Source organism: Toxotes jaculatrix, chromosome 18 (genome assembly GCF_017976425.1).
Source record: "Toxotes jaculatrix isolate fToxJac2 chromosome 18, fToxJac2.pri, whole genome shotgun sequence".
Lineage (NCBI taxonomy): Eukaryota > Metazoa > Chordata > Actinopteri > Toxotidae > Toxotes > Toxotes jaculatrix.
Window position 1 is genome coordinate 10,244,789 of NC_054411.1, and position 12,299 is coordinate 10,257,087.

The 12,299-nt window shown below is 43.6% G+C and overlaps 1 protein-coding gene across 3 annotated transcripts in view; it reads left to right on the forward strand.

Moving 5' to 3' along the window:
* The first annotated feature begins 2,385 nt into the window (after positions 1–2,385).
* Positions 2,386–12,299, forward strand: part of LOC121198474 (adenylate cyclase type 9-like) — a 31,840-nt gene continuing 21,926 nt past the window's right edge. Inside the window, exons 1-2 of one of the 3 annotated variants that reach the window (XM_041062655.1) lie at positions 2,386–2,544; positions 2,846–5,985. In XM_041062655.1, the coding sequence (XP_040918589.1) occupies positions 4,173–5,985 (1,813 nt within the window). In that variant the 5' untranslated portion in view covers positions 2,386–2,544; positions 2,846–4,172. Of the gene's footprint in view, positions 2,545–2,691; positions 5,986–12,299 lie in introns of those variants that run through there. The other 2 variants (XM_041062656.1, XM_041062654.1) reach the window with 2 other exon arrangements.

The following is a 12,299-nucleotide window of genomic DNA, read 5'->3' on the forward strand; positions in this document are numbered from 1 at the left end:
ATCAGGAAGACTCAAACAAGAACAGAGAGAAGAACAGAATTAAAACTTGTGGCTAAAACTTATTTTTTCTTCTTTTTCCTCTGTCTACCTCGCTCTTGTCTTATATATCAGTATATATCTCATTTACACCTCAACATTTATGTCTATGTTTTGTTTCTCTTTGTTTTATCATAGGAGTCTGAAGACCCTTACTGCCTGATATCTCACTTTTGGTTGGATGGTTTTATTCTGTAGCTGCACTGCACCAACACTTTGTCGTGACTGGAGGTGGGAAGGGGAGGGGAGTGTGTGTGTGTGCTTGTGTAGTGGACAAAATGTATGTTTGAGTACCTATGTGTTGGAGATTGACACTAGTTTTGATAGCTCTGCACCAAGACTCTCCCATAAACAGAGACTTAGAGCTGATGTGTTTCTTTGTGAGTGCATTTTAACTCTTCCTCCAACATTATTTTATAAAGACTCTGAGGAGACTAATTCTAACTTGCAAATGGAAAATATTATATAAAGTTCATAATAAGTACTCACACTTAATAATCTTTTTATGCTTAAATAAAAGTCAGTGGTTCAACAGCATCATAATACAACTACACATAGGGAAACACAAAAGCTTTTCCCAATTGTTTTTTCAGATTTTAGATGCTCACAACACAGACAGGTGTTTGCATCAACAAATACACAGATCATAACATAATAAGCACATAGCACATGTACAGTACACAGCCACATACACACTGGCACATGCACACATTCAGTTCAATCGTTCAGTACTGTATTGTGTCTTGTTCAGTGTAAATTCCAGAGTAAATCCTTTTTTTTTTCTTTTTTTAAAATTTTCTTCATGTTCTTGTACAATGCTGACTGAACCCAAAACTCAGCATGATTTATATAAATCACACACTGATCTAAATGCGGAGGAGGTCTTTTCATTCCTCTCATAAAGGACAAGCTTTTGTTGTCCACTGTTTGCAGGTGTATTGCAAGAGGGTGTGCACAGTCCCTCCTGGGGATCCTCTCAATATACCATTCAGCTGTGAAGCCACTGTATTGACTACAGCGGGCTACGGTTTAATATTTCTCTCAGGCTATTGAGTTTAAAGACTAAAGCTTTAAAGCTTTAGTTAAACATGCTGCACATACCGTAGGCTTATAATGTCTGAAAAGTCCGTGTTTTTAATAATCTTGAAGGTGCTGGAATATTGTAGTGTGAAAACTGAATCTAGTCTGCCTTCATTGACTTAAGTAATTGAATATTTTCATCCCTCATAATAACCATGGCCCCTATTATCCAACATTTCTATTACATTTAAAGTGAACTTGTAGAGCAGTTTAGCGGCCTTCTGTTTTTGGTAATTTTGTCTCCTGCCGCTTCACTATAATGTATTTGCAGGCTACTCCTTTTCCCTCATATGAGCACTTTTCGTCTACTCATCCCAGGGCAGGTGTTTACAGCCTCATAAGATAAAGAGGACTTTATTTTAAATGTAAAGACAAGACAAAAAAAGGCAGAGGGGGTTCGTGCGTTCAATGCGGTCACAAAAGACGCCCCCACCCTTCCCTAAAATACGTGCTCGCCACCTGGGGTCTTTTTCTTTCCCCTAAGTGTGTGCGCGTACCTCCACAGTTCCCGTCCCCTCCCATCATCCCCTCCCCTCCCCTCCCAACAGACAGCCCTTCTCCTCCTCTCTCTGCTCGCTGAACACAGACAGCAGCGTTAAGTCAACGGTAACCACCAAAACGGAAGCACAGCAAAACGTTTTCAAAATAAACAATCCTGAAAAGTTTGTATGGTGAGTTTTTGGTTGAGGCTCAAATTTTGAATTTTGGGGCATTCAAGAGCAAATCTTTCACAAAATGGGGAAAGTATATACCGTTCAGGATACAAATATCTGGTCTAGTCTTTGCTCCTTACAGTCTGTGTTATTAACTTCTTAACTGAGTTCCATTTTTTCCCTACCAAAAAGGAAACGATAACTTCTACCTTGTTGATTTGTACAATGATATTTTGCACTAGTGGAGCAACTGGAGCTGTGCCAGTGCTCTTGAGAGTGTTCTTCCAGTAGGACAGAACATTTCAATGAAGAATCTGAAAATTAGGCTACTTCAAAATAATGTTAAATGTTGTCAAATAACTTATTAAGTTTAACATGTATCTTTAATACCACGTGGAAGCTCTGCGTGGGCCTAGTTGTGGGCTATTCTACGTGAATGGGGTTTTTATTTTGAAAGAAAAGAGCGGAAACTACTTTCATATTATTCTGGCGCACTTCACACACTCGCACACGCACACACACAAGCACGCATCTCGAGACTGGACGGCTGTCGGCGCACAGAAGATGGTGGCGGCCGCGACCACTGTGTTGCCCACCGCGCCTGGATAGTGCACAGAGCGGGTGTCGACGCTGCCGTGCCGCGCAGAGAATGGTCAGATAACGGAGATAAGGCAATCTCATGTCACTGTGGACGCTGCAAGGAATGGAAAGGCTGGACAATGCAGCATCTCTAATCCATCCAATTTGTCTTGGATTTAATGGCAGTTATTTGGAGGTATGAAGATATTCTCTTGTGCATTACGTGCACATAATTCAATTAAAGTGGCTGGTTCAAGGCAGCACTCTGCTTTGACCTGTGGGACTGGGGTGTGTGTATGTGTGCGTGCGTGCGTGTGTGTGGGGGGCGTGGAGCGGAGGTGGAGACCTTTTAATTAGCCCGACTCTCTCTGGGTTTTCATCGTCTGCCATTTAGAGGGGGACCAAGCTGCCGTAGACAAACTTTACTTAAGAGAAAAGGAAGGACTAGACGATACTTAACGTAGTGTGCTCAGTGCTGTATTTAAATTTCCACACAGATGTCCAGCTGATAAAGAATATCGAGCCGGGACCCGGCATGGTCGGGATATCAGGACAATCTGGATATTTTATTGGGGCGCACTGTGACGATGAATTGGCAGCATTTGGTGTGTCTGTGGATACCAAAGCAATACCGATGCAACACTGAAGCAAGACTGGTTGGTGCATAGCATTGGAGGAGCGTGTTTACACACGGATCACTGACAGCTAAGCTCAATAAACCCAAAACAGTTTAGAGTATTGCTGCGCATCTCGTCTCATGCGTTTGTCTCCCGCAGACCTCCTGCACAAGACCCTTTCTGCGTTTGGAGACGCGGCGGAGACTCCGGAGTGGAAAGTCAGGAAAGGACGGGGCTGCGTCCGCGGGAACTGTTGTGATTAGGCCCTGCAGCAAGGTAGCATGTGGGTATAAATAAAAGCTTCAGTGGCAGTTTTTGCGCTCATGTTCCCTTTATCTGGAGCTGACCTGCGCCTTAAAATGAAAAGCTGATCTTTTCATTCAGCTGGACAGAAAGCAGATTCATATCTGGTTTGCTTTCTGAGATATAAAAAAAACAAACACTGCAGAGGATTTGTTTTTGAATAAAGTTTTGCCAAGTCCTGTAAACAAAACGTGGTTTAGTTCAGCCAGTATTACTGTATCTTCCCAGTGGACCTGAATTGCACGGAAAACCGAGTAATGAAAATACACTGACTACTCTCCAAGAAAACGTTCAACAACACAGTTTAACTGGATTTGCACAATCAGACTTTTGGTGATCACAACTTGGCAAGAACCAATTTAAAAGCACTTTTTTCTTTCTGTTTTCTTTTTCTTTTCTTTTTTTTCTTTTTTTTTAAACTTTTCTGGCGTTTTTTTCTCTTCTTTTTCAACTTTTCCCTTTATGTGTGGTATTTTGCAACTCTGACTTTTCCCAAATATTTTTCCAATGAGTGAGACAGTGTGCAGGCAGCTGAGTGGACTTGGACTGGAACAGAGCAGACAGCGAGTGAACCTTGCCGTCTCAAGTGCGTCAAAACAGACGGTAACGTAGAGGAATGCAGGGACTGACGTCAAGAGTGGCAATAATGAACTACTCAAAATCTTGGGAAGGTCTGCTTGTGTTTCTCCTGTCACTACACTGCTAACTGAGTGGACATTTCCCTGAAAAGGCTTTTGTTTGTGCACTCTTTTTCTTTTTTTACTTTTAAGATTTAACAATCATTGCCCTAGTGCTTAGAAAGTGGCCCCATATTTTGCCTTACTTTTTTTTTCATCTCTGCTGTCTTTAAAATAACAGGACTTGCTGTGCAGTTTTTGATTTTTTGGATAGATTAAACAGCAACATGGCATCTCCCCAACATCAACAACTGCTGCCACACAACACAGAAGTGAGCTGTGACTCAAGTGGAGATGGAGGCGTCTCGGTGAGGATTGGCAGCAGTGTCAAACACAAGCATGGAGGTGGGCCGCTTGGTTCAATCGGAGGAGGCTTCATTGGGGGATCCAAGCACTGCAAGTACAGCATCTCCTCGAGCTGCAGCTCCGGGGAATCTGGAGTCAGGAAGCCAGCAGTGAAGAGCTTTCGCACGCAGAAAAAGATGCCTCAGCTTTTTGAGAGATCAGCAGGTCACTTCTGGGACCCAAAGTTTGACTCCTCAATCCTGGAGGAGGCCTGTAGAGAACGGTGTTTCCCTCAGACCCAGCGGCGCTTCCGCTATGTGCTCTTTTACCTGGTTGCTGTTGGCTTCCTCTGGGGATTGTACTTTGCTGCCAACCCTTCCCGCTGTGATAGGACTGCCTTTCTCATTCCCACCGCATCCTTCCTCCTTTTCTGCCTCCTCCTCTTCCTCTTAACTTTTACTAAGCTCTACTCTCGCTGCTACAGTCAAGCATCTCTGCTGCTCATAATTGTAACTTTCATCCTCACCCTGGCCCCCCAGATCCAGACATCAGGCTTCAGGGACCCAGATACTCCTACACCTACACTTGACGTGGAAGAGTTCACTGGCATGGGGCCCACATACAACCTGTCCTATGACAAGCTTGTAGGAGGTAGCACCTGGTCCCCCTGTCTTTCTCCTGTAGGCACCTTCTCCCTCTGTATCGAGGTTCTTCTGTTGCTGTACAGTGTTCTCCATGTTCGCCTCTATGCTTCTGTCTTGCTCGGGTTTCTCTACTCTGTCTTTTTTGAGAGTTTGGGCTGGCTGCACCTGACCCAGGTAGGGGAGAACTGGAGTATAGCCTCTCAATCAGACTGGGATACTTTAAGATGGCTGGGCCCAGCCAAAGCCTTGCTCCACCTCTGCGCCCACGCTATCGGCATCCACCTGTTCATCATGTCTGAGGTGCGGTCACGCAGCACGTTCCTCAAGGTGGGACAAGCTATAATGCATGGCAAAGATCTGGAGGTGGAGAAAGCCTTGAAGGAGCGAATGATCCATTCTGTCATGCCCAGAATCGTGGCTGATGAACTGATGAAGCAGGGTGACGAGGAGATAGGTGATAATTCTGTTAAACGATACTCCACCAGCGGTGCAGCAGCCGCCATATCCAGCCCCAAAAACAATAAACGCAAGAAAACCTCCATCCCTCGAGGACAGATAATCTTCAGACCCTTCAACATGAAACGGATGGAGCCCGTCAGCATCCTCTTTGCAGACATTGTGGGCTTCACAAAAATGTCTGCCAACAAATCTGCTCATGCCCTCGTGGGGCTTCTGAATGACTTGTTTGGACGTTTTGATAGACTGTGTGAGCTCACCGGCTGTGAAAAGATCAGTACTCTAGGGGACTGTTACTACTGTGTGGCTGGTTGTCCTGAACCCAGACCAGACCATGCCTATTGCTGTGTGGAGATGGGCCTCGGCATGATCCAAGCTATTGAACAGTTTTGCCAGGAGAAGAGGGAGATGGTGAACATGAGGGTGGGTGTCCACACTGGCACAGTGCTGTGTGGTATCTTGGGCATGAAACGCTTCAAGTTTGATGTTTGGTCAAATGATGTCAATCTGGCCAACCTAATGGAGCAGCTGGGAGTGGCTGGGAAGGTCCACTTGTCACAGGCCACTGCCAACTTCCTAGATGACCGCTACCAGCATGAGGACGGACAGGTCACTGAGAGAATTGGACAGAGTGTGGTGGCTGACCAGCTCAAAGGTAGGCGTTTAAAGTTTTTTTTTCAGTGTTATTTCATGCCTCTATGTTTTGTGCTTGCTTACAATATGAAAAGGGTAGATTTTCTTGGTTTAATTTCCAGTAAGAATAACATAACTCCAAGGTCAGCAGCAGTTGCTACAGTTGCTATTGGCTTCAACAGTGAGACATATCGCTGCAATTATTCCCCCATGATCACACAAACTTTGGCATTTTTATGTGCTTAAATTTATGTCCCGTAATGCCTCTGTGCCATCCACAGAGGAAATTGCTACTTGTTCCAGTATATCAGCAGTTCACCCCCTAGGTGGACCAAAACATCGGCAGGGGAACGTTCTCACTGGTCAAGGTCGACACAGGATTTTAGCATCATGTATCGTACCCGGCACAGATGGGCTGTGGTGTTGGTATTATGTGACTGTATCACAGACAGACGCCATCTTCTTTGCCATCCTCCCCTCCACCCTGTCTGTGCTCACTCTTTGTTCTCTTGCTCAATTACATTGCCTTCCACACGTCCTCAATGTGTCCCGTTCTCTTAACCTTGCTCTGAACCCCGGGGATTGCTTTACAACTTAATGCAACTGTCGCTTTCCCTGATCAAGATTTGCCTGTGGCTTTATCATCACCTCCCTATCTTGTCCTCTCTTTTCCTTGCCTCTAAAGTGCAGCTTTTATTTGATACATTTATGCAAATCACTCTAGTGTGACTAAATGTTGGCTTAATGGCTCTTTTCATCATCTAAAGCTTGCTGATCCATTATTACCTGGTGTAAGCGAAGAGACAGTGTCTGACTAAGATATCGCAGATGGTGTTCATCTGCCCTTTTGGATTAATATTTCAGGTTTATTTGAGTAGATGCTGAATGTGTCTCCTTGGAGGCTGCATGACTGATTTTGTACAGTGCATTCTAGGCATTGATAGGTATGAACTATTAATTTGCACAAATTAGCAATTCAAGTGTGCACATTAATAATTTGTGCAGACAAACTATCAAAAATGTCAACACTCTGCACAGATTTATATTATTTTCGCCTTGAGAGAAGTTCTGCGACCAGTCAAGGAACAAGATCGAGTCGAAGTGCATTTTGTTTACCGGCCAGCAGGAGTGATTTATGGGCCTGCATTTCCCCTTCATCTCTTAGATTAATGAGTGACTACCACTCTTGCTCGTGCTCCTCTTTTTTTATTGTGAGGATAAATGTGTTACTCACTGTGTTATCACCCCTCCTCCTCCTCAACTCTTTTCTTACCTCCATCATGTATTCAGTTCCCCTCCTAAGATTTATCCTCTCCCTGTAGATTTGCTGTGCCAGTGAGAGAGCTGGCTGTCAGGAGAGAGTTGTTCTCCAGTGCCGTAAAATTTCTTCTACTGTCTAGCTCAGTCTGTGTAAATCACTTGGGTAGCATTCCAGCCAGGCATGGATCCTGGCTGGCTGTGGCGGGTCCCTGTTGCCTAGCTCAGAAGTAAATTGCTCTGACCTGTGTACCGATCGCTGTGCAGCTTTCTCCTATGTGTTTTCTTATTCTGTGTCCTTTTTGAGTTAATGTGATGTTTCACTTTCTCACAGATAGTTTTTGGCTGTCTTTACTTTTCCCCTTTAACTTCAGACTGAGTCAATAGAGTCAAGTTTTTGTCTCATCATGTTGTTGGACATGTTCATCAGTTTATACTTTATTATAGCTTCTTACTGTAATTAGAAGCTATTTGTGGCTCATTGTAGCAGAGGTTCACATAGGGTGCAACCACGTGTGGTGAGCTGAGTGTTACAGCTGCATCCTGTTAGCTCCTCAGCACTGAGGCCAGTGGTTTTAGCAACAAATGGATATTTTGTAACTCAGTTTTCATCCCAGTGGGTGACAGCTGGTTAAGTTAAGTAAGACAGCTTGACTTTGCAGTTAGCTTTGAGGCTCTAACTGATTATTGTTTTCATAACTTCTTAATCTGAGAGTCGTTTTTCTGATTACTTGATTGTTTATTCTATAGAATGTCAAAAACTTAGTTTAAAAGTTATCTATTAAGTTGCTGATTATTTTCCTCGAAAAAATTAGTCTACATGTCAGAAAGTACTGAAAAATGGTGGTAAAATGTGATGTGATGTCTTCTGATATTGAGTTTTGTTTAACTAATGGTCCAAAACCCCAAAATATTCATTTTACATTAGAGATGCTGCAACCATAAATGTTTTGGTAATTTTCTTAAAAAATGACATGTCTCAAAATAGTTTAATATATAGATTCATTTTCTGTTAGTTGACTAATTGAGCTTGAGCAGCTCTGTTTTCTGACATTGCATAGACAAATGATTCATCAAATTATTGAGAAAATAATCAGCAGAGTAATTGACACTGTAGAAAAACAGTGGTTAGTTATCTTAAACCATAACACATCTCACTGGAAGGATATAGTGAGATGATCCTTTCAAAAAGCGGTTCTGAGCAGTCCACACACCCCACAAGGCTCTTGGTGAGTGTTTGTCTCAGTAAGGGGCTGCACTGAGGCCAGACCTTGTTGTGTTGTGCGTTTCCCTCACTGGAAATGGGAGCTATATTTGGCTCAGTTTCCCTGGAAAGTACCCAACTCTGTCCTTCCTTTTGTGCTTAATGCAGAATGATGGCACCTGCAGAAGATTATGCCTTCGGAGGAGACTGTGAGTGTGGCCCTATTATCTTTCTGCCGATGACAGAATCACCACTGAGAGCCAGTGTTGGTTCTTCTCTCTTTCAAGCGGCCATTGTTTCCCGGGGAAATGGAGCTGTTTGTTGGCTGATGTTGACTGAGTGTTGTGTTTTACAATGAGAATGGAGCAAATGTAGCTGTTGAAGACTTAAGCAGTTGTTGCCCTAATCTGTAACGCTACAATGGTATTACAGATTGGTAACAGCTGCTTCAAGTATCTCTGAGTACAATGCACAGACTGCTTCAATGGCTTAGTGGCAGACGTTAAAGAGGCTATGACTGATATTTTTGTAATAGCAATCTGTCAAATGAGAATGTCAAAACAATGTGACGATGCAAAAGTGGTTTCTTATAGTAGTTAACCTACAGAGAATTTTTACAGCTTTACACAGCTTTGGCTCATTGTTCAGCTGTTCAGCCCGCAACTTTACAGCAGCTCTCATATCATTGTTTTTGGCAGAGCAGGCAGCTTTTTTCAGTAAAAAGAAAGCTTTAAAAACCCTCTGTACTCTACCCCTCTGCACAAAGTAGCAGACAGACACAGTTAGAGACTAGATGGTCAACATTATGAAGCATTTAACAGCTAAAGAGCCAGATATTTCCCTCAGGAGTTGGTAGAGACCAAAAACAGAGGTAGAAGAGAATACTGACTAGAAACGTGACTCTAAATTATTGCAAATTTTGCCCTGTAACTGCTGGATCTCTTCTTGCATTTGAGAGTCTTCCTGTTTTGTATGTATCTTGTATCTTGTATCTTGTCTCTTTTTCTTCTCTCCTGTGAATATTCCAGGCTGTTGCTGTAACTCATGTTTAATGAATAAAAAATAAGAGAAGTAGCCCAAATGAACACTAAGGCGCCACTTTGATGATCTAAAGAAAACTTTCAGTAGTTTGAGCCTCTGACAGCTCTTTCATATAAACGCACAGCTCCTTTCCACTAATAGTCATTATGTTCAGGGTTATCAGTAACCAGCTGCCTCAAGGTAAGGCATGATCTCAGATTCAGTTTGAAATAGTGAGCATGACCTTTTCTAACTTAACTGCTGAGCGAAGCTGTGCCGGGCAGCTGTGTACAGTATATTCCTTCCTGCCCTGCTCTCTCCTCTCTTTGCCCTGTGGGAGATTTGTAATTAAGCAAGACTGGGTAATCTCCTTGGCTAAAGTGATTAATGTTGGTAATTCTCCATCATCATATCTTCCCATACTGGCTTGGTGTTATTCTGACCCCCAAACACATCAGCCGCTTGCCAGATAGCCGTTTTTTATCTCAGCAAATGATATTGATTGTCTATAATGAGGCTGTCATGGCTGTGTTTATTTATGATGAGACAAGAGAGATTTTCATGTCATGTGGATATCAAAGAGAATCAGCAAAGGCCTAGGGTTGTGCTAGCTATGAAACGAAAAATCATTTGTATTCTGGTCCATGATATTAATTTGTCCCGATTCCTTGTCCACCTTTACGCCTTCAGAACAATACTTGATTAGCTACATTAGGATTGATTTGAGCATAGAGCAGAATTTTGCTGCAAATAGTGCTGGTGATGAAGGTTCCATGTCCCTTCACTCCGGCCCTATTACTTCATGCTCTGCAGCAGGTATTAGTTATCGGGTGAGCCACTTGTGCTTTTGGGAGACTCACATACCCGAGTGTGCACACTTTCACTTTCACACATCCCTGCGCCTACACTTTGAATGCTATTCCATAGGGATGCACGTCAGTCAGCTAAGTGTACAGTATTTGCCTGAGGCTCAGTGGAGAATTGCTTATAATGGCTGCTCCCTGTGACCTTGACCACGATAAATGAGGCTGGTTTTGAGGTTACACTTAAAGAAGCAGGTATAGAGAAATGCAGGTAAGAGAGAATCAGAGAAGGAAGCTAAATGCATTTAGCTGGTGTCTAATTCTACCGTCTACGGCTTGATTTTTGGTCCAAAGAGAGCAGAACAACAGCTGCAGCTTTGCCTAAACACCACTACATTAAGCTACCATGTAAATGGACCTCAGTGTTGAGCTGTGGTGTGTACCACAAGAAGAGAAAGGGAAGCTGTTCGCATTTAAGCCTCTGGATTTTACACCTAAAGTGCTGTGTGTGTTTGTTTGTGCTTGCACACTCTGTCTACACACTGCTGCACTTGACAAAAAGTTAAACGGTTTGGCTTTTTCATCCTAATATATACACAGCTGTCTTCTCCCCCCTGCCAGCAATCAAATACCTGGCATAATTTTTGTCTAGACCCTTGAGTCCAAATCAGTATGCACACACAGTGTTCAGCGCTACTGTAGAAAGACAGGAGGGGTCGATAGTGAAGTGGAAGGCTCTGAGTAGAGTGGCTTACTGTGAGTAGGGGGTCAGGAGGGGCAGACATAGAGCTAGAGTGTGGTTAGGCTGTGGTTAGGCTGTGGGGATGGTTTATAAAAACATTGGTAAATAGATCCTGGGATTACTATCACACAAGATGATGCTTTCTATAGTGGCCCTCTCAGCTGAAGGGGGATGTGACTCTTCAGAGGTTGCCGGGGGGGGGGGGGGGGGTGTGGATGGGGACTCCAAGCAGCTATGTTATATTGCAGTGACCGAGCCCTGCCTAGAACACCATGGCTCTGCATGGTAGATTACAGCTCTGCAAAGAGAATAATGGCATAATACATCACACTGCATTGTTCAGTTTCACCATGTATTACAAATTATAGTTCAGCACAGCATGGCATTGCAGCCTGCAGCAACACGGTCTCGCCATTTTTCATCTTTGGCCTTATCATACTGAACAAGTCTACAGAGCACCCCTTGTCGTGCTTTGCAAACATGAGGTCATTGTGGCAAGGCCATTGAAGGTCTACGATGTGGTGATTAGCTGGATATTAAAGCTGCAGTCATTTAGGCTATCTGCTGTGGTACACCATTACTCAGCAGGACTGCACTACCTGTACTTGTTCAGGAGAACTGTGCAGAGAGAGTATGGCTTGCTGCTTTCAACCCAGCAAGTATTAAAAGATTTGTACTCAGGGGGTGTAATGAGTTTCTGGATCAAAAAGAGAAAGCAAATTATTCCAAAGAGCTGCAAATAATCTTATCTGCATGGCCCAGAGAGCTTTATATTGAATTGATACTCTTGGAGATTCCATGTTGAACATCCATGTATCCTGTTGTGCTCCACTTAATCCTGACAAGTGTCAGAGGACCCTGCGGACCTCTCCGCCCTTATATAGGGGACAGCTGTCCTATTGGCTCAATGCTGAAGTGTCCTGCCTCTATCTAGTCTGACAGAGATGACCCAGGGCGAGGCTGGATAAGAGAGCCTGCTATCAGCGCCACCACTGTCTGTCTGATAAGGAGCCACATGTGAGCAGCTGACGCGGCTGAGCCTGTAGACCAAACATAGGACATGTAGACTGTGGTGTAGAACATGCTGCATAACATGTTGTCTAGTACACACTGTTCATTTTGCTCAGTCTTCCCATTTTTAATTGATTCCAGTTTAAGGTAAGGACATAAATCAATATCAGTGGCAAAGCCGACAAAGGACATGGTTCAGGTGTCATGAATATGAGCTGGTGTGGATGGGAGGGGGGCGTCAGTTTTACAGGATGGAGGTATTTTCTTTGGTTTTTGATGCTGCTTACAGATAATGTTTT